At 36.6% G+C, this 25,814-nt stretch overlaps 2 protein-coding genes and 2 long non-coding RNA genes across 7 annotated transcripts; 3 read left to right on the top strand and 1 right to left on the bottom strand.

Annotated features, from left to right (window-relative positions):
• Window positions 1–5,239: 5,239 nt before the first annotated feature.
• On the top strand, window positions 5,240–5,953 carry LOC118435678. The gene is made up of 3 exons (XR_004834960.1): window positions 5,240–5,616; window positions 5,689–5,822; window positions 5,897–5,953. It is a non-coding gene; the product is annotated as an uncharacterized LOC118435678 (long non-coding RNA).
• LOC118435679 lies at window positions 5,951–6,441 on the top strand. The gene is made up of 2 exons (XR_004834961.1): window positions 5,951–6,019; window positions 6,089–6,441. It is a non-coding gene; the product is annotated as an uncharacterized LOC118435679 (long non-coding RNA).
• A 5,624-nt stretch (window positions 6,442–12,065) lies between these two features.
• Window positions 12,066–13,989, bottom strand: LOC110849914. Of its 4 annotated transcripts, none has more exons than XM_022097392.2 (6): window positions 13,905–13,989; window positions 13,469–13,592; window positions 12,863–12,956; window positions 12,677–12,795; window positions 12,498–12,610; window positions 12,066–12,427 (listed from the first exon to the last, which is right to left on the bottom strand). In XM_022097392.2, the coding sequence occupies exons 2-6, from the start codon at window positions 13,568–13,570 to the stop codon at window positions 12,343–12,345; spliced, it is 513 nt and encodes a 170-aa protein (XP_021953084.1). In that variant the 5' UTR covers window positions 13,571–13,592; window positions 13,905–13,989; the 3' UTR covers window positions 12,066–12,342. The 4 variants fall into 4 exon arrangements, with proteins under 4 accessions (XP_021953084.1, XP_021953083.1, XP_035708384.1 ...); XM_022097391.2 differs by having other exon boundaries at window positions 13,714–13,962; XM_035852491.1 differs by having other exon boundaries at window positions 13,469–13,622; window positions 13,905–13,919.
• Window positions 13,990–18,442: 4,453 nt separating this feature from the next.
• On the top strand, window positions 18,443–24,765 carry LOC110850491. The gene is made up of 8 exons (XM_035852174.1): window positions 18,443–18,665; window positions 18,740–18,926; window positions 21,620–22,084; window positions 22,172–22,276; window positions 22,360–22,459; window positions 22,708–22,985; window positions 23,063–23,167; window positions 23,237–24,765. The coding sequence occupies exons 1-8, from the start codon at window positions 18,651–18,653 to the stop codon at window positions 23,659–23,661; spliced, it is 1,680 nt and encodes a 559-aa protein (XP_035708067.1). The 5' UTR covers window positions 18,443–18,650; the 3' UTR covers window positions 23,662–24,765.
• The last annotated feature ends 1,049 nt before the right edge of the window (window positions 24,766–25,814 follow it).

Genomic DNA, 25,814 nt, shown 5'->3' with positions numbered 1-25,814 from the left:
GATATTCTTGGCCCTTCATTAATTGGGTATAAATTTCCGTATTGCGTTGCATAAAACAGGTAATGAATCGTTACTAACAATGCAATGGTCGGACCCCACGTCGCTAAGCAGGCCTTCGAGAAACTCGAAAAGGTGTTCTAAACTCCTTGCAATGCATCGTCTTCAAAATCAAATTGGCTATTTTTATCCAAACAGAAAGGAATTAGGTGCCATTCATGTTCCTTCTTTTTTTAGCTGGACCTAAAAAAACAGTTTTAGACTAGTTGTGTTTGGAATTTTTATTGTATGAATTAAAATTAATTAAAATAAAATTGGAATATAAAATTGGAACATAAAATTGGAATATAAAGGGTGTTAATAAAGTCCGATCCCATGCATTTTTTGGAGCGTGGTTGTTACAAATTCAGCTGGAACTTTTGAACCAGTGAAGTTATTTATTTCAAATTTTTACCATGGGAGGAACAACTAAACGTGTAAGTCATGAGCATCTTAGAGTTGAGATACAAACATTGCATCAGCAGGGGCTTAAACCTACAGAAATTGTGCAAAAATTGGGCTGCAGCCGCAGAACTGTTTGGAAATGGAAGAATAAAAATTTTGTCCACGACAAAAAGCGACCAGGGCGACCCAGAAAGGTGTCACCTACCACAAAAAGAATGATTAAAAACAGACTTTGCAAGAAAACCGGTAGTTCATTACGTAATTGAGCAAGGGAGTTAAATGACTCAAAACGCTATAAAGAGAAGAAGAAGCAAATTAACTGTGTGACCGTGCAAAAATTTGTGAAAACTACGAAGTGGGGTCACACAGCTTACAAACTAACCAAAAAAACCTCTCATGTCACAAAAATATATCGATGACCGTCTGAAATTTGAAGAACTCCTTCAGAAAAGTGCCCATTTGAGTGAAAAAAGACTTGGTGAAGAATTGCGCAGTCACATCCTTTGGACTGACGAATCTATTATTGAACTATATCCAAAATTGAACCAACAAAATGTTCGTTACAGGACAGAAAACAAATCGGATGTACCATCAAGAGCGATCCCAAAATTCGGGCTTAAAGTTATGGTAGCGGGTGGATTTTGTGCACGTTGCGTGACCCCTCTACATATCATACCAAAAGGCCAATCAGTCAATGCAAAGCATTATATGGAAAAAATATTACCTATCTATTTCGATAGCATGGGGAACAAGGAAATATTTCCGAATGAAAGAAAAATAGTTTTCATGCAGGATGGTGCTATAGCCCATACAGCAAAAGCGAGTTTGAGTCTCATCAAGACGCAAGTTTCAACGGTCTGGAGCAAGGGGGTGTGGGCCGCTAACGGCCCAGATTTGAATCCCCTGAAGAACCAGTGGTCCATACTTAAGGAAAATGTATACAAAGAGCCACAACCCCGGACGAGGGAAGAGCTAGTAAAAAAAAGTTCAAGATGTATGGAATTCGATTTCCAGAGGCACATTGGAAAAATTAGCACAGAGCCTTAAACAAAGAGTTGAGGGCATGGTTAAAGTAAATGGTAACAAGACCAAATACTAAGGTAAATATGTCGAGCATTTTTTGTAAGTATCACGGGTAGTTTTTTTTTATACTAGCCTTCACTTTTTTACAGGAAAAATGGGATCGGACTTTATTAACACCCTGTATTATAATCGGTTCTTCCTGGGTAACGGAATATCGATATTAATCGAAAAATTGGATTATTAAAGGGTGAAAACCCCTTTATGTCTTGTCTGTCTGTCCGTCCGTCTGTCCGTATCCACGATAACTTTAGAACGGATGCGAATATCGAGATGCGGTTTTCGCCAAAGTATTTCTAATTTTTGAATTATGGATGAGTTCGAAGATGGGCATTGTCGGTATTAAGGTCAAGGCGCCATGGTAATGACGCCGTGTCGAATATTTGTCGAATTTTTTGTTTCGACTGTTTTAGACGTATTTTGGGTGCGCGGATTTAAAAAATCGACATCATTTTGACGTACGATGACCGTGTGACCGTGTAGACGACGCCACATGTTGGCAAATTGAATTATGTCATGTGGGGTGTCTATCGAAAGGTAGAGTCGTGTACGTTCAAAGTACGCGGGACTTATGGCGAGACGGGGCGAAATGAGACATGTCATGTGAGACAATTTGGGGAAATGACGGGAAAGTATTGGAAGACGATGTGGGTGTGCCCTAAGGATATTTACGTGTGTTTTCACCCCTTTGCTACATTTCGTTTGCAACGGTTTATTTCAATATTATTTGTACGCAATCCAATTTCGTGCATGTTCATGCACTTTTCCGGATTTTGATGGGTTTTGTTAAACGTTTAAAACCATTTTCGTGCAGGTGTAATTTAACAGCATAGAAACATGCGCATATTAGGAGAAAAAATTTCGGTCTGTGTGGAACTCCCAGCTAAGTCGAAGTTTATACCCCATCACGAGATGATGATGGGCAGCATATCCCAGAGTAAACAGGGGCCGTGCGCACGAATGTGTGGAAAAATGCGCAATTAATGTGAAACTTACATTTCATCGTATTCGTAAGCATTTGAAATTTGGCATGCATATGCATCAAAGTGTTGTGCACCACAATATATCATCAGTTTCTGTTCCAATCACGGAAAAATTTTTGCAAATAATTGAAGAGCAACGTAATTCTCATGATTCGTTATTGGGACCAGTGTTTCTTTTAGTTCGCACGAAATAATTTTTATGCATGCATAAAAACGCACAAAAATGCGTAAAAACACATACAAATGCATAAAAATGCACAAAAATGCGTAAAAACACATAAAAATGCACAAAAATGCATTAAAATACCTGAAATGCAATTTCGGCAGAGAATTTCATATTTTTAAGAAATTTTATATTCTACTACCCTGAATGGGGAAGTAAAATTCAGTTATCTATAATGGTTTGAAACCTTGCCACAACACCTTCTAGGCAGAGCTTATGTACTCATCATACACAGTTGCCATCGATCACGCTAGTAAAAATTATCCTATTAACTTGGAATACATAAAATTTTTACTTGAAAATTTTGACCTTTTACATTTCAAAATTTCAAACAAGGATTTGTTTTCCTATAAAATGCAAGCCGTGTAAAGTGCTAATAAAAAGTTGTCGAGTTATAATTTCACCAACCTTTAGAGACTTTCGGTTCAAATATTAAAATATGTACTAAAATGATGAATAAAATGCCATATTTACAAAACACACCGATTTCTCAACTCTGGGCTAGCAGATATTTAGAAAAATTAAAATATTACAATATTATTTGCACCTAAATCATTTTCGTGCATTTTCATGCACTTTTCCGATTTTTTGATGGGTTTTATTTAACGTTTCAAAACATTTTCGTGCACTAATTTCGTGCAGATGTTATTTAACAGCAGAAACCGCTAATTAAAAAAAGTTATAACTTTTGATTGAAACATGATTTTCAAGTTCTGTTTTCGCAGGTCTCTTCAATCTGAGTTTTTTGAATTTTGAAAGAATTTTTTCGAGACTTAATTACAATATAAGGGGATGTATGGGGAGGGTCCCTACTGCGATTAGCAGAATTTGAGATGGAACATTATGTGGTTGCATATTTAATAACCTAAGAGTTTTAAAAAAAAGTATTTAGCGTATGACGTCGGCAGATATGATTTATATGATTTAAGTAATAATATTTATGTAAATTCATGCACCAATAAACTCTGACTAACTGGGCCAGTAGGTCCTTATAACCGAAGATTTTTGTGAATCGGATTACCGTCATGAAAAAAGAGTTTTATAAAGACACACAGCCGCCCAGCCATGCAAAAATAGGAGCCTCCTCGCGACAGGTGAATCTTTCTTTTACTGACAAGGCAACATCGTGAAGTGTTTATCTCAAATCCTAATGGAACTCACAATGGAGGTCTCCCAACGTATGCTCATAGATTTGGACGAAACTGGTGTCAATCGATCACAAATTTAATGGGTATGAAATTTGCAAATGCAACTATCTGCAAATGCGCAGGTTTGGCGGAGATATTTGCATCCGAAGAGGCGAAAACGCGCCCAAAATGCCATCAATTTTACACTTTTCGAATTTTTCCTTACAAATATGCGAGTTTTTACCTCCTTTTATGCAAATATTTCCGCCAAACCTGCGCATTTGCAGATAGTTGCATTTGCAAATTTCATACCCATTAAATTTGTGATCGATTGACACCAGTTTCGTCCAAATCTTTGAGCATACGTTGGGAGACCTCCATTGTGAGTTTAATTTATTCACATTCAAAAATAAGCGGACTTGTATTTCTATTCTTTTGATAATTCGCGTGGTTAAGTGCCTCGCGGGAGATTCAAATAATTCAAATTTTTATTATACAAATTGAGAATTTTTTGATTTTCAAATTGCCAAAACTTTTTAAATTCTAGCGCAAATTAGAAAATTTAAAAACGTATTTGCTTAGAGTTACTTGTCTCAGCTTTTAAAAATCTATTTTAATTTTTTTTTAATTTGAATTTTTAGTTTTTGGAATTTTTATAATTTTGTATAATAACAAAACTCTAAAAAAATTGAGATTTGTAGAAATTCGAAAAACCTTTAGTTTTACTGAATGCAGGAGGTAATTCTGAGAATGCTTGTTTTTAATTTTCTGATTTCGCGCCAAAATTAAAAAAGTGATTTAAAAATCTGAAAATTCAGCTGACAAATTATTTTAATCTGCAGCCCGTCAAATGCGAGCATTATCAAAAAATCAAAATACGGGTCCACTTATTTTTGGATGTTACTAAATTACCATTAAAATTGTAGATAAACACCAAACGATGTTGCATCGTAAGTATTTAATTGTAAGCAATCGCAAAACTCTGTTTCTGTTTAAAATCCGGCTCCATGCAGTCCATTGAAGCTTATCAGGCAAAATGCTGTGACCGATTTTTAAGTAAGTTATGTTATCCATTGCCTGTCGATAACTCTGTTTTATGTATTTATTTGCCTTACATGTACGTTTTTATATTTCTTGAAACAAGATAAACGATGAACACCAAACGATATTGCATTGTGAGATACAGACCATGAAATCGAGAGATAAATGACAATGAAAAGAAATTATGTGTCAATGTCTGTCTCCCTATTGTATCATTTGTAAAGATTCTCGTGCACACAATGGCTTTCATGTAACGGTAATGTCGGATCGAGACTTTATTTTATTCTGTGAGTTCCCACCATACTTTGAGAACCATTCCAACCCAGTTAAACTTTTGGTGAAGTCATTCATTCGCAGAGCAAGGTTGCCAGGAGGATTTACAATTTCGAAAATTAGTCGAAATGGATTTGTTGCGATATTTCTTTCCATTTTTTTCTGCCTTGGGCTAATCAGGAGTAGTTTGGGATGGAATTTATTTCCATGGACGGGTACAAGTTCACTCGGGAATTTCACGAGGGAGAAACTTTCTTCTTTGAGAAACCAACGGAATCGCTTGCAGAGTCTTGTCATTGAGGAGGAAAGGGCAGAAATAGGGGAAAAAGAGGAAAAAGTGACGCTGAATTCATCCCTGGCAAGTAAATTTTCAAGGAAAAATTTCGTGAAAAATTTTGTACCCGTGAATGAAATAATTGAGAAAATGTCTGACAAAAGGAAGCCACAGGTGAGGAAATAAATAATATGAGACAAAGACTTATAAGAATGTGTAAAATTTGTGTATTAAAAAATTTGGCAGAGTTTTGATCCACGTCTGGAATTGGTTGACAGAATGTTGAAATCTGAAAAGATGAAAAATATTTTAAATCTATTTCCGATTGACTTTGGAATTAAAATAAAAAAGATATTAAAGATCGATGGGTTGAAGGATAGGTAAGGGGCTATATTTTTATTGATTGATTGATAATCGATTCTTTATAAATTAGAGATATTTATGATTTTTGTAGTCATGATGATTATTCCGGAATTAATCTTGCCGCCAGTAGAGGAGGAGGAGGGGGTGGATGGGGATGGGGGCAGGGGATGGAAATCGACGCATTCACCATTCTGGCTGCCTTAGCCTTCTTAACGTATTGACTTATTTATTTATTAAAAAATTGACAAGTTTTGATTTTAGAAAGGTTTTGGGATATTTGCAGATTTTTAATGTCCGTGTTGGCGCAGTTGCTTGCCAGCGTAACGACCACCGGGAAGGTCGGAATTACGAGATGTCACCGAATCTCCGGTTTTACCTAGTGGGCTCGATTTGGCTACAGTATCGAGAACTATTGAAGTATTGATTGAAAAATTAAAAAGTAAGGAGGTTAAATTATGGGGTGGAAATTCTTCATGGGGAAAGGGTAACAGGGTTGGGAAGGATAATTATTTTACAAAAAAGGACTTCTAGGTTAGGAATTAAAGTATAAAAAATAAGCTCATAATTGAAAAAAATAATTAAGTATAATTATCAATTCGGATACGACTAATTATTTCACTCTTAGCAACTTGGTAATAAAAAAACAAGCGGAGTAGATATATGACTATACCGTGACGGAATTAAAAATTTACACCATGTTGGCATAGATTTAGTAATAAAGTAACACTTTTTGGTAATAATTTTAACACTAATTTGTGTTACTTTTTTTAATATATAGTATTGTTTTAATACCAAATCATTACTATCGCGGTAGAGTCATATATGCACTCCGCGCAGTAATGATTCATTGAAATTTTGTTTAGAGTGTTCAAATGGTTTTTATGTTTTTTTCCCGGGTCATTCTCATGTTTCCCCATGGGGGAAGTGCACCCCCCACTCCAAGAGGGGTGAGCACCCTAAACTTGTCACTTAACTATAACTTTTATAAAAGGTATCTATGACTACTTGTAAAGGATTAAAAAACAATAACATTTTAAAATTGGTAGCTTATTATTTCCGCATGAAATAAATTACGTGATATGAATAAAGACAGTACTTTTGTTAATGTTCATTTAATTAATAGAGCTTGATGGAATCAATGTATAAAAATTTCGTCTTCTAAGGATTTTGGTCAAAATAGATTAAAAGTAGGGTAACATTACGCAGGTTGGCAAAGAACGAATAATAATATCAGTAGGCATATTATTACTTTTGGAACGGTTGGTTAGTCCTATAATGATTTTGATAATGGCATCTATCATAAACTTAGGACAATATACGACAAATGTATTCCATTTTACTGCAGCATACATGAGTGAATCCGTTTTTCTAAGGTGAGGCCGGAAAGCGGGGCCCGTGATAAAAAGCAAATCTACACTCTTAACAATTTTTACCCGAATCAACACAATCCGGGGTGTATATATGACTTAACCGGATTGTGATGATTTGACACGGCTTGGTTGTAGCGGAGAGACAATGTGGAAACCGCCCAATACTAGATAGTGAGGATTTAACACATTGTGGGGAAAATGTATCACAATGTGGGGTAAAATATTATCATAATTTGGTTAAGTCATGTGGGCTCCCCGTTTCTCTCCGTTTTGCTAAGAGTGTAAATATGCTAAAGTGGGGCCCGGTGCAGCCTAAGAATGCATTTCTGCTACCCGTCTAAAAGGTCTCACAAGGTTTCAGCCAAGACGATAAGTCAGATCGAAAAATGATGATAGGCAAACTGGTTAGCGAATGACCAAATTAGATACAGAATGAGGTATTCACAAATATTTTCGTATCCTAAGTATCGTAAAATATTTTAAGAAGAAAAAAGAAGGGGTCAAGTTTCGTAAACATTGATTGATTGATTTATTGAAGTGTGTAACCTACTCGTTTATCAAATGTGGGTGTACCGGAAATGCTCACAATATAATGTGGGGAAAGCAAAGTGAGCCGACTGAAAACCTCAAATTTAGAGAAATAAATACAAAAATTTATTTAGTGTCTAACAAGTTCACACGAACAAACCATGCTCTTCCTCATGTGGCACGCAAAAATAAACAAATATTTCGACCTACTCTATACCTTCACTCAAAGGACTTATTGCTCGTCCAAAGCAACGCCGTTTGATAAAAATTGTGCCGCTGGAAAACTGCGTGCAATATTCCGGCCAACATTTATGTAATTAATGGATAAATTAACTAGGAACAACATGCATGAAATTCAATTTCGAAAAATAATTTAATATGGGGCAAACAAAGATTTTCCAACGAACCATCGAAATAAAGTTGGGAAAAATTGTTCGTCGTTTTTCTGCTTCTGTTGAAAAACAATTTTTACGGAATTGGTGAGTGTTTCATATTTTTATTTAGTTAAGGGACGTGTTTGGCTTGGACTTACTCTTAATTCTGACACTCAATAGGCAATGCCTATGAGGCGAAATGAGACATCCTTCGGAATTTGAAACTTGGTCATTCAGTATCATAATGGCGATGAAAATGGGAGGAAAACCCAACATGAAATTTCGTCTATGCTCAAAATTCCTCGCACAAAGGTACAATATATACTTTCCAAGTTCAAATCATCTGGGTCGATTGTAAATTAGTAAGGTAGAAGTCGAAAGCCAAAATTTTCCGTTCGAGAGAAGCGTGATATTGTTTAGAAAATCGAGGTGAATCCCAAGTTGTCCATTTCTAAGATCAAGGGTCAGGTTGAAAATGAAACTTGGAAGAAACCTGATTATAAAACAATAGCCAAAGAATTGAACTCTGAAGGTTTGAAGAGTTTCAAAGCTAGTAAGAAGATTAGGCTAATCTCAAGAAATGACTTGCATTAGTCAATCGAAACCAAAATTTCTGGGATAATATTTTATGGTCGGAAGAGATCAAGTATAACATTTTCGGGTCAAATGGGTGTGGCGGAAGGAAGGAGAGGCTCTTAAATGTAAAATTTGAACCCCACTATGAAATATGATGGTGGAAGCGTTCGGTGTGGGGCTGCTTCCCCCCTCTTCCGGAAGCGGAAACCATGAATTGGTCGACGGAATTATGGATCATCACAAGTTGTGATTCACAACTACCAAGGCATATTGAACCGAAATGTGAAGCCATCTGCAACAAAACTTGGAATGAGCCGACGGTATATTTTCCAGCAAAACCCCGATCGCGAAGACGCAGCCCAAAAAACTTGTTTAAAATTCTTTAAAAAAACAAGATATAAGCTGTATCAGATAAGTTGAAATTTTACGTATTAACCTAAATTTATTTTTAACGGATTTTCAAAATTTCCAAGGTTTTGGAAACCTTTGGTGTTCAATTCATGATCAGTGTCAAAGAATCTATTTTATTTCGAAAACAGAAGTATGTACACTAAGGAGAGTAATTGACTCCTTGCTACCAGTTCATTTTCGAGAATATTCCGTTGCGTACCAATTACACACATTTGTGTAACGATTTTTTATCACTTGACTACCGCAAGCGATTTTTCGAAATATAACTTTCCCTACCAATTACACACATTTGTGTAACAAAATTATTTCTGTTGGCTACCAATTACACACGAGATCGTTTTCCATTGCGTACCAGTTACACAAATGTGCGTAATTAGATCAGGGATTTAAAAAAATCTGGTAGTCCATGGAAATTTATCAAGTTGTAAAAGGCCGGAGAGCGTAAAATTTCCAAAAATACCTTGGTAGCTAAGAGAAATAATTTTGCTACACAAATGTGTGTAATTGGTAGGGAAAGTAATTTTCTGAAAAATAGTTTGTGGTAGTCAAGTGATAAAAAATTGTTACACCGATGTGTGTAATTGGTAGCCAAGAGGTTAATATTTGAAAATTATATAGGTTTAGGATACAATTAGTTTCAATGATGTGGCATATTTTATAATAGAAATAATTGGGTAAATTGGTAAAGTGGTAAATAAGGTGGTAAACGCAATGCTACAGCATAGGCAATGCTACAGCATAGGCAATGCTACAGCATAGACAACGCTACAGCATAGGCAATGCTACAGCATAGGCAACGCTACAGCATAGGCAATGTTACAGTATAGGCAATGTACAGAGTGTGAAGGGATGCGGATCAGAGAGTGTAAGCGGGAGTGTGAGAAGAAAAGGGGCGCGTGGGTCTGGTAGTTTCTAGCAAGAACGTATTTTTTAAGTTCAGTACTAGAGTGAACGTCAACTGGTTGAGTGCTCGTTGTCTAGAGAGCAAGTAGTAATTTTTGGTCGTGTGAAGAATAATTAAATAAAGTTATAATTAATTGGAATTGTTAATTAAATTGAAGTTTCCAGTTCTTTATTGATTCGCCGACATCATATATGTAATAGTAAAGTGTTTTGGGACTACTTCTCAAGTAAAAGTGCATCTCTAGGCATCTAATTAAAGTTTTGAAGTTTAAGTTGACTTTGTCGAAATTCAATTAGTCAGTACTGCAGGCACATACATAGGCGTTACGGATTCGACGGGTAGTTGGATCGACCGAGCACATCATTTGGAATAGTCATCAATTTATATATACTTAAGTTTTCTTAAATTTGCTCTAGTTTACCTTCAGTTCACAAGGTAAACCATTAAATAAATTTTTAAATTAAGCGAATTATTTGTAAAATTCATAATTTACAAATCTGAAGTGCTCGGAATTGACTAAAATTGTCAGTAGGCCATAGACCCAACGAGGGGCTGGGGGTGTGGCATCCAGCGACTATTTTAGTATTTAAGCAAATTATGGTCTACGATACAAACTATTTTTCTCGAGGGAAAGGTCATCACGATGATCATCTCCAATATTTGAAAAACACCCCCGCAGGTAGTTTTGGTTTTCAGCGCTTTGGACATTATTAAGGGGTGAAAACCCCTTTATGGGAATGTCTTGTCTGTCTGTCTGTCTGTCCGTCCGTCCGTATCCACGATAACTTTAGAACGGATGCGAATATCGAGATGCGGTTTTCGCCAAAGTATTTCTAATTTTTGAAGTATTGATGAGTTCGAAGATGGGCATTGTAGGCATTAAGGTCACGGCGCCACGGTAATGACGCCGTGTCGAATATGTGTCGAATTTTTTGTTTCGACTGTTATAGACGTATTTTGGGGCGCGGATTTCAAAAATCGACATCATTTTGACGTACGATGACCGTGTGACCGTATAGACGACGCCGCTTGAATTATGCCATGTGGGGTGTCTACCGAAAGGTATAGTCGTGTACGTTCAAAGTACGCGGGAGTTATGTCGAAACGGGGCGAAATGAGACGTGGGGTAATGTGAGACAATTGGGCAAAATGACGGGAAAGTATTGGAAGACGATGTGGATGTGCCCCAAGGACATTCACGTGTGTTTTCACCCCTTTGCTACATTTCGTTTGTAACGGTTTATTAATATAAACCATGTCTTGTGAAATCAGTTATACTTTTGTCATGTCCGTTTGTAAGTCGGTCCGTCTGTCTGTCCGTCTGTCTGTCCGTTGGTTCGATGACTCTCGAACGGAGTGGCACAGAGACTTGCAATTTTGGATACTAACTCATTATGTTAAGGGGAGGAACTGATTAGAATTTGGGCGTCGTAGGTCAAAAGGTCACGGCGCCACGTTAATAAGATCAATAGTCAAACATGTCAAAATTTTTGTTTCAAAGTTTTTAGATATATTTTGGGGCAGCGATTTCAAAAATTGACATGATTTCGACGTACGTCGACATGGTGATCGTGTAGACGACGACGCTAAATATCGAAAATTTAAAATTTTTTGTTTCAACGGTTTTAGACGTATTTTGGGACGGGGAGTTCAGAAATCAGTATCATTTGGACCTGCGGTGACCCCGTGGGTGTGTGAGCGAGGTCAAAAATCAAACTTTAAATTTAGCGCTAGATAAGCTAACAGAGAAGTTGAAACGTTAGCAGAGAATTTGATACGTTAACAGAGCGCAATTGGGCAGTTAACATGAATCACTTTGTTTCATGCCTTGGTTACAGCCGTTTGTAACGGTTTATTTTTCATTAGAGAAAGAGTAATCCGAGAATGACGTCGAACCAACAAAAGCTACACCCCCATGTGGGTGTCGTTTAGCAGACGAAGTTAGAGTGCATAAATATTGAAAAGTTTAAATTTAAAGTGTTTTGCCTAGAATATATAGTAAATGTGCAATTAGAAGATAAAGGGCCATACGCTAGCAGAAATCCAGAGCGTACAATCTCTTGCGACGGCTCTGGTGTACATAACTACACAAAAAACTTGGTGGGAAACAATAGTAAAACAGAAATGGCTCATATTGACAAAGTCTGCTAGAGTTTGGCGGAATACCAAATTTCAGACCAAGTCTTTATGTCCAACCTCCTACTTTATTATTTTTTCAAGAGAGTTTAACAAGTATCGAATTACTTATAACTAAATAGTGTCATGTGTTAACCAATCAAACTAATTTATCATAAATTATTTATGAAATCTAATCAATTGAAATGCTGTCAATGCTCAACTAAATTAATAGTGTTATATGTTGTAATGTGATAATTTAAATATCCCGAATCTGGAATAACTGTTGAACGCTTGACTTGTTGCAATTACTTAGGTTGGCACCATTCGCGGCAGCGTTCCGGCTGCAAATTATTACCGCAATTAGTGACGACATATAGAATTTTGACTTTTTTCCTAAGGGGATAGTCTTACTTCTCAACGTGTTCCAAACACTTTCCCGACGTTTTGTCAATAATCATGTAAAGGTTGTTTGACACGGGTACGAAGACCCACAATTGTTTAGCCAGTCCTGGTAGTGTCACTTTCTAAAATGTGAATCACACAAGGATTTCGTTCATAAGCCCAGAATTCAGTTGGGACATGGTACTTACATTGTTCGTCATTGAATGTATGTTCCACGCATTTATTCCGGCAGTAACCACCCGGTCCCTGCATCCCCCGTTCTCCTGAAAGATCGGAACAATTGTTGTTCCACAGGCTCGAGCAAAATCTAAAATTATTTTAATTGTAATTAAAATTTAGATTGAGCATATTTTTTGGACTTGATGTTTTATTACCCCATTCAATCTGAAAAATATACCATGGGTCTCTGCCATACCAAAAGATCAGATGATTTCCCTCATGGGCTTTTCCATTTGCAAGTGAGAGCACCTGTAATTCGATGTACTTATTAAGGGGTGAAACCCCTTTATAATTTTGTAATGTCCGTCCGTCCGTTGATTCGATAACTCTCGAACGGAGTGACACATTGACTCTAAATTTTGGATACTAACTCATTATGTTAAGGGGAGGAACTGATTAGAATTTGGGCGTCGTAGGTCAAAAGGTCACGGCGCCACGTTAATAAGGTCAATGGTGAAACATGCCGACATTTTTGTTTCAACGGTTTTATACATATTTTGGGGCGGGGATTTCAAAAATCGACATGATTTCGACGTACGTCGACATGGTGACCGTGTAGATGACGCCAAATGTCGAAATTTTTATATAATCAAGATTAATGACAAATTCATTATTGGATAGACTCGAGAATAATTCAAATTTAATTCAATTCGCATGCAAATACGTGCATAAATTTGTTTCACCCCTTGGTTACAGTCGTTTGTAATGGTCTATTTTGTAATGAAATACTTTGAGGGATTAAGTGGTTACCAGAAACTTACCCTGCCGCCATACTGCGCATTGAAGATTTGTACTCGACGAACAGCGCCTTCTGACATGGTGGAGGATAAGACAATGCAAAACATAAAAAATAGGGACTTCATTTTTGACTTGGTTTCTTGTGTACTGAAAATATTTAATTGGGGAATTATATTGCTACTCATGAAGTAAGGAGGTACTATGTGATTCTACCGCGATGTAACAATTTTAGTAATTGCTTGTCTCTAAAAGATAACTCTTATATTACCCTTGCCGTAACAATGGGATCTGGGCAAGATTTAGTTTCTGAAAATTTACCACCCTTCGGTAAGAAATTATTACACTCTTAAAAAGAATTACTTTCTGAAAAAGCGAAAGCACTTTTTTTACAAGGTCGCTAGATAGTAACGTTGATGGAGTAAAAAGTGCTTTTAAAATTTTCTAAGGGAGTAGAATTACATAGTAGCTCAAAAAATATGTTAATTGTGGATGTGTCTGCTTGGTTTGGTAATAATGTTCTGAGCATAAGTCCCTTAAATACGAGTTCTTTTCAATGCCAGTCGATGATACATACTTTTCTCTTTATAAGTAATAAAAGAGGGTTATGGGAAGATTTGTTTGACAACATATTTATGACATAGTGAAATTGTAGGTCATTATTGGTAATTATACTTTTAACAATTTTTTAACGAATCATTACCAGGCGAAGTATCTATTTGACTCTACCGCCATGGTACACATTTCCTATCGTGTGGTAAAAAATTAGTGGGAATATATTCTTACTTCGCGGTTGCTTTTATTACCATTATGGTAACTAATTTCTTACCACATGATAGCAAATGTTTACTATGGTGGTAGAGTCACATAGATACTGCCATTTTATTACCACTTTTTTTAGAGTGTAAGTTATATAAACCTACCACTGTTTCCGAAACGTCATATCCTATGTATATTATTTAATGTGCTGTACATAACTTAGAGTAATAATTAAAATTATTACGTTTGTCGGAAACTCTCCTTTGTGCGATCATATTACATATTTATTATACACCTATTTAGGAAACCAATAAATGCGTGTGTCCATTAATTTGAAAAACATAAAGTGAATGTATATTTTGTATTAAGTGAGATTTATTATTGATTCTGAGTAAGTGTAAAGTCCTTTTTTTCCATCAACAGATATCGGAATTTTTCTGTGTTTTGGTTTTCAATCTATGACATGTCCTGTGCCATATCAATATTTAAATATCTTATTTACAAAGCGATAAGACAGGATTAAACGAGGTGTTGAGTAAGTAGTGAATATTTTTGTTAATTGCTACATAAATGATAAAAAAAAGTATTTCTTTGAAGTGCAAACTACTATGAGCATGAAGGTGTTAATCTTTTAAGCTGTATAACGATTTTGATCTGAAATTAATTCATCCGGAAAAATACGTCAGGTTTAGAAATACTTATTCTGTGCAAAGTCAAATGATTTCCTGGCATTGTGGAAATGTTATATAAATACTACGTAAATGACCTACCATAAAATCCTGGAGTCTAATGTGTTGAATGTTTGCTTCAGGATAATGAATCGTAGTAAGAATAAAAGACTGAAGTTGGTGGCCTCGCCGAGTAAATTATCGAGTCATATTTTACCAATAAATTGCAAGAGTTACATTTTATAGGGAAAGTATTTCGCTCAAGAATAGTAGGAACAAAAGTCTTTACAAATAATTGTGATTCACGCTAAACATATTTACAAACTTTGATTATATGAAGCAAAAAATGTAGGTACAACAGAAATAGATAAATGGTACAAAAATAATAACGTGGAGATTAATTATGAGAAAACTAAGTTCCAAATCGTTCGCATAATCGATAATAGTCGAGTATAGTAGATTTTCAATATTTTTGAAACTTGTCTGACCAGGGGTATGTACTTGAAAATTTCAAAATTTAAAAAAACCTTGAGTTTGATAATAGGACATGATAGGGCAAAAATCTGGGATCATAAAGACGAAAAAGATTCAAAATCGGAGAGAATTATTTTTGTGAAAATTTAAATATGCAAAAATAAGGCTTTTTTCGTGTTTTTGACATATTTGGCAGGCGCAAATGGGGCCACGGAGTAAAACCACTCTAAGGTTATGCTATATAGCATAACCTTAGAGTGGTTTTACTCCGTGAGTATATACTAACCTAGGGCTACGATACGTGCAAAAGGCATCAAGATCTATTTTTGTCAGGTGGTGAACCTCTCCTCCTTCGTGGTGACAAGTACCCCACATTTCATCTGACTACATTTTGGTACAATGAACTACTCATCCACATTAAACCAAAAGGCGCAGACTCTGGCGCTGCTCATAAATTGTGTAACGCATTACAGCCTATCACACCTAAAGCTTAAGAAAATAAACTAAATAGGAATTAATTAATATAAAAATACGGTTCGGACATCCACGACTGGTTAATTTTTCTATTAATTGAAATCATCCAACTTTTCCGCAAAATGAAAGGGCACGAATATTTTTACAAAAATCCAAACATGATTACTGTGAAACCGTAAAAAATTATAAGAATTATTAGAATTAACACTTTTGTAATCTCATCAAATTTCCCTTTACTAAACGAGTAAGCAAATACAGATTTAAGGTTGTTACATAAAATTGATAATTCGGTTGTTAAAATAAAGTGTATTGTCTCACTTCATACTTTATTAACACATCCTGTCCCCTTATATATTTATATTTTTATGCATGGTTGAAATTTCATAAATAAAACTTGCACTGGCCAAAATCTCGAAATTCCAATTCCATGTAGCATAAAGACAACAAAGACGGACAGTCCAGCCCTACCTTCCAGGGGAGATATGTTTTCGAGAAGAGAGGTCCAAATACCCGGGTCAGGAAACCCCCGGGGTTTTGCTATTGAAAACCCATACCTAGGGTTTTTACCTGGGGTTCGCGGGTAGTCGGGGTAATCGTAGTAGTAAGGATTTTGGGGGTAAGTTGACCCAATGCAGTTGCAAAAACAACCAGCAATTTCGCAACAAAGTGGGCTATTAATTCAATTTTAGTAACTTATTTAGTTACAGAATTGCTAGTAAAGTCCTGTTACCATACTTTACAAAATTTGAAAACCCCGAATACACTTGGGCGTTGCTCATCAAAACTCACAAAACCCCAATACCCCCAAAATTCCGGGGTAGCATACCCTGCCAAGTACTTGTAAACCGCAATGGAGACATATTTGCTGTTACCTGTAAAAAATACAATTGTAAATTATAAATTTTTGTGCTAACTCAAATTGAAGATTTAACCAACAATTAAAGCTTTTGCTCCCAGTTAAGTTTGCCAAGAAATTCGACCCCTTCTTCTCAACATTGTTTAAAAAGAAACTCTTTTTTTAATTTATTGAATTCAAAAAAGTAAAATTGGACACGAGACAATAAATTTCAAAATTTGGATTCGCGGCTCTACTTCTATATGTTTTCTTTATGGTAAGTCATAACATTTATTTTACTCACCACAACAAAAACATTGCTGAACTCCCTAAGAAGAAAACGACCCATTTTTTATAAACTCCCAGCACGAGCAAATTAAAATGAACCGTTCCTTGCAAAATGCCAAATTATAGAGGGGAAATCGATCCACCAAATTTCCCCTAGAATCACGAATTGGCGTCGAAACGATGCTACGAATCAATGAAACGGTGGAGATCATGGCTAACAAAATTGCAAAAATATAGCCGAAATAAAATAGTTAAATCTTATTTCCAAACCTACGGACGAAGGTGACGATCTGAAAAAGAAGTCGCTTTATAATTATATTAAATAAATATTTTTAATTCAATTGCTTAAATTAATTTAATAAAAAATTATGACCACTATTTCTTCAAGTTTATAAAACTTGTTAAGAAAAATTTATTCATATTAAATTCCAACAGAGGTTAAAATTTTGTAGAATTTGTAAAATATTAATGTCCATTATTTTAGTCGTGATTAGCCAATTATATTATAATACGAAATGGGTTACATAATTATAGCATGTTTTATAGAAATTATGAATAAACCGTTTGTAATAAATTTTTTAGGTCGTTCCATTCGTTATCCGAATGAGTGGACTATTTAGTTTTCACGTGGGAATATACATCAGTTATTAAGATTAACCCTTTAAGGCGTGTGATTAGCTACAAGAAATTGCATTAATTCGGGCACGTTTGCTGTGGTCATGGTGCGGGAGGAGGAATTCAGCAGTTTTGGTAAAACTCGAAAAAACTGAAAAACCCAAAATTTAACATTGCGGGAAATATCCTCTTTTTTGGCAATAAAACGTTAAAATTTAACATTTGGTTGGCATAGGAGAAATCCTCAAAAATGACAAGATTTTTCGTCGCCGGCAGAAAATCGTGAAAATCAATGACCTCCCCCAAACGACAATTGTCTTCCTCCCGCACCATGACCACAATTTTGCAGGACGACTATTGTCTTCCTCGCGAATTAAACCATTTCCAAGAAAACGACAATTGTCCTCCATACGAATTAAAGGGAAGCATTAGCATAAGTACTTATGTAAGCATTAGAGGATACCCAACACGGGTCAATTAATCAAAATCCAATTCATAACATCCCCTCCTCTCATTATTAAACCTGGCAGAAGAAAATGCGTCAAAATTACACATATTCACAGACTTGCATAGGGGCCATCCATATATTACGTCATCAAAAATTCTCGATTATAGCACCCAACGTAAACATTAAGGGATAGGGAATTTCAACAAGGGCAAGATAGTCCACCAAAACCATGAAAATAATGACGTAATATGTGCACGTTCCCAAACCTGTATTTTTTCCCTCCCAACGCACACTCATCCCATCATCACTACTTTGACTGTGTTATGCTCTTTTTATTGTGGGGCTGGTTACCTGGCAACGAAGGAAGTGTGTACAGGGAGGGATGAACAATTACTCACCTTTATAAATATTTACTAGCATGCATCCAGATACATACACATATTCTACTAAAAACTGGTTGGATATAGAGAGAAATTTTGCACACATGGCACAACAGCAAAAGTGTTTTTATCCTTCGCACACAAAGTCACGTAGCATTATTATTTTGTGCTCTTTATAAATACATAATTAACATAAAATAAATATTTCGTGGAAATCAAACGGAATGCGATATTTAGTCAATTGAACGGGGGAACTATATAAATTTGATGGAAATGACAACGGTAACATTTACATAAATATGCATATCGGCTTAATTTTTAAGTTACAAAATTTCGTATTTTTGTTTTGGCACTAGTCCGTGAAACACTTGGTGACCGTGTTTTTTGTCCTGCTGAGTATCCAGGGAATTGCAGGTCAACAGTATTTTGATGGGTCGGGAAATACCCCGAATTCGCAGCATGTGGAGGAATGCAGTTTAACAAATTGTGACTCCTACGCAAAATGTCCGCATGGATGGATGGAACTTTACACGGAGCGATACAGTGAGAAAATATTTTGTTTAGTATTAAACCCGATTGCTAAAAAATTTCATGAGGCGATGGTGTAAAGTGTAACGCTGGGATTTGGGGGATATTTTAAAATTGTGTGGTAAAAATCAATACAACCAACGTTTTTTGGGGCAGTTTGTGCGATGGTGGGAATTGGTCAAAATATTTGAGATCAAAGTTGAAAAAACCTTCAGTGCAGACTTATATAGCCCGAGCCAGTATGTGAAACTTCCATTGCAATGATCCATTGCAATGATCATAATTTAACTTAACTTCACAATGTCATAAATATTCATCAGGGACCTCTGTGCTAAATTTCAGCTTTCTATGATGATTTCTTAAAATCGGTATGGGTCACCCTATAGGGTCCCTCAAGTTCAAAATTTTTAAAGTTTGATTTGATATTCCTATTTTACACCTCCATTGGAGCCATCATACCGAATTTCAGCATTTTACTCGAATACTCTGCACCAAAGTCAAAATCCACACCACTATTTTGACCCCCACCGGTCCAAAACTTTTTTGATCGAACCCATCTTCGAACTTAGCCTCGGCCTTGCCCCAACGGTCATTTTAAGACCAAGTTGGTCAAAATGGGTTCAGTGGTTCGTCCGCTAGCGTGTCACTGACGGACCGGCGGACGGACGGACATGGTGATCCCATAAGCCCTGGCTCGGGCTAAAAATTGGTGATTGTTACCAAGCGGAGGAAGCAAACCCCATTCCTTGGAAGCAAAAAGTCGTCCGTTTTTCAAATTTGACGTCAAATATTTCGACAAATTCCAACCATCGCACAAACTGCGTCAAGAAACGTTGGTTGTATTTACTTGGACCACATAATTTTAAAATTTCAGCCAAATCGGAGGGTTACACTTCACTATCATCGTATTGTCCTCTTTGTTACTAAATTAAATTAGATGAAAAGTCGTTATCGACTGATTTATTTTAGAATTGCAAAACTCAAAATTAAAAAAGTCAAAACACTCGAAAAATCCACTTTTGTGGATGGCCTTGATGTAGAAAAAGTTCAGGTTAAAAAAGTCCACTTCTTACCACGAATTTTTCCACATTTTACAATTGAGTTAATCCATTTTTCAATTTTCTCATCTATTTCGGTTGTAAATATTAAATTTAAAATTACCACATTTTTCACACATTTGTGTATTTCGTCCTCAAGGGAAAGTAAAATACTACACAAATGTGTGTACTGCACCGCCAAATTTAAAATTTTCAATTTTTACCTAACTAAAAAAACTGGAACTTTGCATTAATTTTGAGACCTATACATATTTCATTTTCTAATGTGATAATGCAAAACACACTTTTCCAAAGCTGAAAAATTACATGCATTTCAAGCAATTAAAATTATCCCATTTAACCTCTTTTTTTGACAAAATTCAAGATATCGTGTATTTTAAACCAAGTCCCTTAGAGACCAAATAGATAATATGTATGATAAAGAGAAATTTCACATTGGCAACTAACATGAAAGTAGAAAATTGACAATAAATAACAAACACCATGGTGAAAAGTTGAATTTTTTTCAGCCGAATTTTTGAATATTTTCTATATCAATTCCATGTGGAATTTGTATTTTTTTCGAATTCGTGTCATTTTTGAACATTAACAAAACTCAAATTCTGAGGTAATTGGCAACAAGGGGCTTTGAAGTTACGGTCCAAATCAGGTTCTAATTATTAAAACCTTCAGTGCAGACTTATATAGCCCGAGCCAGTATGTGAAACTTCCATTGCAATGATCCATTGCAATGATCCATTGTAATGATCATAATTTAACTTAACTTCATAATGTCATAAATATTCATCAGGGACCTCTGTGCTAAATTTCAGCTTTCTATGATGATTTCTTAAAATCGGTATGGGTCACCCTATAGGGTCCCTCAAGTTCAAAATTTTTAAAGTTTGATTTGATATTCCTATTTTACACCTCCATTGGAGCCATCATACAGAATTTCAGCATTTTATTCGAATACTCTGCACCAAAGCCAAAATCCACACCACTATTTTGACCCCCACCGGTCCAAAACTTTTTTGATCGAACCCATCTTCGAACTTAGCCGCGGCCTTGCCCCAACGGTCATTTTAAGACCAAGTTGGTCAAAATCGGTTCAGTGGTTCGTCCGCTAGCGTGTCACGGACGGACGGACGGACGGACGGACGGACGGACGGATGGACGGACGGACGGACATGGTGATCCCATAAGCCCTGGCTCGGGCTAAAAATTCAACCAAATTTTAAACCCCAATTTACAATTTATTTCATAAACTCATACTACTCAGCCCAGGGTGCATAAACTTTTTGGGTGTCCGTGGCTTCTCCTAAGGGGATGATGCAAGGATGAAAATTTCCATTCAAAAATTAAAAGTTGTGGAATTGCATGCAATTTTCCCTTGAATTTGGTTGTCAACCGGATATCAAATTGCATGCAATTCCCCAACTTTTAATGAAAATTTTCATCCTTGCATCATCCCCTTAGGAGAAACGACGGACAACCAAAAAGGTTATTCGCCCTGTCGTCACCCGTTCCAATAAATATTCCCAATTAATTATTTCGTTAGGGAATGTCCATATATCAGCTGACAATTTAGGGAATTTTTCCTATCCTCCAATGTTGAAAATTGTCAGCTGATTTATGGACATTCCCTTAAGACAATTACCTTTCCCGCAGCCTGTCCTGGTGGCCGTGAGAAGAAATATTGCTGCTCCCCTGGCCGCACGCCGCTCTGCTACCACACCCCCTGCGCCGGCCCTTCTCCCTCTTGTCTCAACGGCTACCGAGAATGGAGCCGCGGCGCCGCGCAGTGTGGGCGCAGGGACGAGCACACGCTGCACTGCTGCATAGACGGCCATCTTCCGCAGTGCTTCAACACCACGTGCTCCCCCGCGGGAGATGTTTCAAACCAATGTCCAGGCGGGTATAGTCAAGTCGCTTATTGGAAAGGGGCCGGTTGGGAGTGTCCACCCCACTTGGACATGCAGACTTGTTGTAGATCTGAGCAAAACCTTCAAAATCAGAATTCCTTTACCCAGAGAAACAATCCGTTTCAAAATAATCAACCAAATTATGATCGAAATTACCAAAATAGTTATCCAAACCAAAATAATAATTATAATCAGCAACAGAATTACCAGGGTAAAATTTCAGAATTAAAAAAAACAATTTAGCATTAAATGTTTCGAAAAATTGAAAATCTTGATTTTCCTAATTTTTTATATATAGGTGGCTCCGATTTCCGCTCCGAGTCTTGTCAATACACTAATTGCGAAACTTATTCTCCACGATGCCCAGGGACACATTCGTATGAATTATCAACGGACAAAAGTTGTAAGAAAAATTAAAAAAAATTTCCGGGTTTTATAGAATTTTTACACTTTTCCAAACAAAATGACCCCCTTTTTTATTTTCAGATTGTACACAAGGCCGAGAACGAAAACTTTGCTGTCGTCCCGGCCAACTTCCGCCGTGTTACGATACCTCCTGCCAGTCTGCCACACTCTTAGCAACTTGGTAATAAAAAAAACCAGCGGAGTAGATATATGACTCTACCGTGACGGAATTAAAAATTTACACCATGTTGGTATAGATTTAGTAATAAAATAACACTTTTTGGTAATAATTTTAACACTAATTTGTGTTACTTTTTTTACCATATAGTATTGTTTTAATACCAAATCATTACTATCGCGGTAGAGTCATATATGCACTCCGCGCAGTAATGATTCATTAAAATTTTGTTTAGAGTGCACGAATCTAAGGTGTCCCACTGGTTACCGGGAATGGAGCCGGGACACGGGCCCCTGTCGAGGAAGCGGGAACGAGCAGAGACTCCACTGCTGCGCGGATGGCCAACTCCCCACCTGTTACAATACGACATGTGCAGATAATCCGACCTGCGCAACCGGATTTTTAGAGGGAAATATCCCCTCATCAGGACAGAACGAGTGTGACTGGCGAATGTCGCGAAAAACGTGTTGTCGCCCGGGAAACAATGATTTCCAATTTGGCGGAAGACGAGACGGGTTTTCCACACGGGGTGAATTTTTTTTTCGAAAGAAAAATATTTAATTCTACGGAAACAGGTTTGTGATTATTTTAAATTCTCTTTTTTAGACCAACAACAATCTCGCGGAACACCGGAAGGTTGTCTATTTTCAGACTGTCAACAATACGCCAGATGTCCGTTATCTTACAGAGAAATGTTTACTGACAGAAAAAGTTGGTTATAAAAAAAATTTAGGTTTAAATGTTCCCTCAAAAATTTTCAAAATTTGAAAATTTTAACAGCTTGTGCAAGCGGTCGGGAGAGGATGATGTGCTGTCGTCAAGATCTCCTCCCCGAGTGTATCGATACCCTGTGCGAGTCCACCTACTCGGCTCGATGTCCCCAAGGGTACCGGGAACAGTCTCGGGGTAACCAGGGGTGCAGCAGTAGCCTAGATACGAAGCTGTATTGTTGCTCTGACTCCCGCCATCTGGGCCACTGTTACAACACGACCACGAACAGCGGAGAGGCCGAATGTCGTCGTGGGTATGTTATGACTGCAAGGGGAAAAGGGGTCGAGTGGGGCTGCCCCTGGACGGCTTATAAGTCGACATGTTGTGAAACTGCAAGTTGGAATGGTGGTCGTGGTAATTTTTACCACAACATCGCCCAGATAATAGTCGTTTCGTTTCTGGTTTCATTTTTGAGGGCGTATGTTTCAGTTTAGAACAAAAATATAACTTTCATTATGTTTTTGGGAACCCGCGTTGTAAGCAGTTGCCATAATTCTTCTTCAGTAAGGACTTCCAAGTTTGTCAAAAAAAATCCTTTTTTTCTGCTTTTTAGCCCGAATCAGGGCTTATGTAATCGTCATGTCTGTCTGTCTGTCTTTCGATAACTCCCGAACGGGTTGACCGATTGACTTGAAACTTTTACCATATGCATATTTGACAAAGTTAGGAACTGAGTTCGAAGATGGGTGAAATCGGTCAAGTGGTTGACCGGTGGGGGTCATATGAGTGGGTTGGGTATTGTGCACCAAATTTTCAAAATTGTAGTAGAAAGCAGAACTTTGGTACAGAGCTTGTTAAGGGGTCCTAATGGAAGAATATGAACTGATATCGGCCAAATTTTTATCTGGAGGGACCCTACGGGGTGACCCATACCGATTTTTGAAAATCATCCAATCGAGCAGAAATTTGGTCCTGAGGTGGCTAATAGCTCAATATGGAAGAATGTAAATACGAATTTAAAAAAATCATCTGGTGGGACCAGTGGGGGTCTTCCGATTTAGAAGCGTTGATTTTTAGAATTTCTTGTCAAGTTTCGTGTCAAAAATAGTAGTACATAATTTTCTGGGAAACTATTGACAAATATGGGTTTAGTAATCAATCCTGGTTAGGGCTAAGCAAAGCTGTACTGATAGGTTATTTGTATATGTGCAAGATACGAAAAAATTGGGAAAAGCGAAAAAAGCGATTTTTTTGACAAACTTGGAAGTCCCTAATATCTTGTTTAATGAACTTAATCCTTGTTTTTCAGTTTTTCATGACTTTCCCTTTATGGGAAACCTAGGGCAAATACTATATGTTTAGAAATATTGCATTTATTTTAGTAAGCTTTATGTTTTATTATAACTTTACACGTTGACTTCGTTGAGAACACGTTCATCCATGACCAAGGGAAAAATACAGGGTTAAGACAACTGAAATATTAGCATTTTGCACATATTTGTTACTACTTTTGTAGCTTATGCACACATAGCCATACACAGATTTGTGCACTTGTAAAATTTTTCAGAGAAAATAAATGACAACTTTTACCAAGCTTATTCATCTCTGAGGATGCTACCCTCTGTCATTCTGAATTAAGTATTTAATAATTTAATTATCATTCAACCCAGGGTCATTTGTATGTATTCATATAATTAGAGTGTGTAAACATTTCGAATCTCTTGTAATATATGTATTTAGCGTTGAAGTGCCACAACACATGCCCGTCGAGTAAAATTGTGGTGTTATCATTAAAATAATAAAAATAATCAACCAAATATTGACCTATGTATAAATAATGTTAACAATTTTCACAGTGCCAGTTTTTGCCACATTTACACTCTTAGCAACTTGGTAATAAAAAAACAAGCGGAGTAGATATACGACTCTACCGTGACGGAATTAAAAATTTACACCATGTTGGTATAGATTTGGTAATAAAGTAACACTTTTTGGTAATAATTTTAACACTAATTTGTGTTACGTTTTTTACCATATAGTATTATTTTAATACTAAATCATTACTATCGTGGTAGAGTCATATATGCACTCCGCGCAGTAATGATTCATTAAAATTTTGTTTAGAGTGTACAGCAAACCTTCCTGTATCTTAACCTATTTTTGACAGTAACTTCCGTCAATCCCTTGTTGCCACTAACCCCCGAAATTGAGCTTTGTAAACTGATGTAAATTCGAAAAAATATGTTTGCGTGGATTTTATATATAAAATATTCAAAAATCAGACTTTTAGTCTGTACATCCGACTTTGATGACCCCCAGCACTGGTCGGATCAGAACCATCTACTAACTTAAGGAAGGTAACGATACAGTGGTGCTCCAGGTACCACGCATACCCATGACATAAAATAGCACTTGCAAACATAATTTTCCTGTTGAATTTCATATTGATCAGGGTAGGTGATTCGGGACGCCAACTTAATAATGGAAGGCGTAGCAAGACAGTGACCTTTCCCCGACCCAAGCTTCCTTTTCTCAATAACAAAGTTTCATCGAAATTTCTATTCAAATTTTCACCAAATTTTCATCAAGATTTTCATTATGACTTTCATCCAAAATTTCAATAAGACAAGTTTTCACGTCCAGTGTG

Source organism: Folsomia candida, unplaced genomic scaffold (assembly GCF_002217175.1).
Source record: "Folsomia candida strain VU population unplaced genomic scaffold, ASM221717v1 Fcan01_Sc005, whole genome shotgun sequence".
Taxonomy (NCBI): domain Eukaryota; kingdom Metazoa; phylum Arthropoda; class Collembola; order Entomobryomorpha; family Isotomidae; genus Folsomia; species Folsomia candida.
Note: the sequence above shows the minus strand (reverse complement) of the source record. Positions and strands in the feature narration are given on the sequence as shown.

Coding starts and splice junctions, on each gene's coding strand:
- LOC110850491 (XM_035852174.1), top strand. Junction 22,460..22,707: donor GCCACACTCTTAGCAACTTG/GTAATAAAAAAA, acceptor CACGAATCTAAG/GTGTCCCACTGGTTACCGGG. Junction 22,986..23,062: donor AGACGGGTTTTCCACACGGG/GTGAATTTTTTT, acceptor TCTCTTTTTTAG/ACCAACAACAATCTCGCGGA.
- LOC110849914 (XM_022097390.2), bottom strand. CDS start 13,630: ATGAGTAGCAATATAATTCCCCAATTAAATATTTTCAGTACACAAGAA. Junction 12,957..13,468: donor ATGCGCAGTATGGCGGCAGG/GTAAGTTTCTGG, acceptor ATCGAATTACAG/GTGCTCTCACTTGCAAATGG. Junction 12,428..12,497: donor TGTTTGGAACACGTTGAGAA/GTAAGACTATCC, acceptor AATAATTTGCAG/CCGGAACGCTGCCGCGAATG.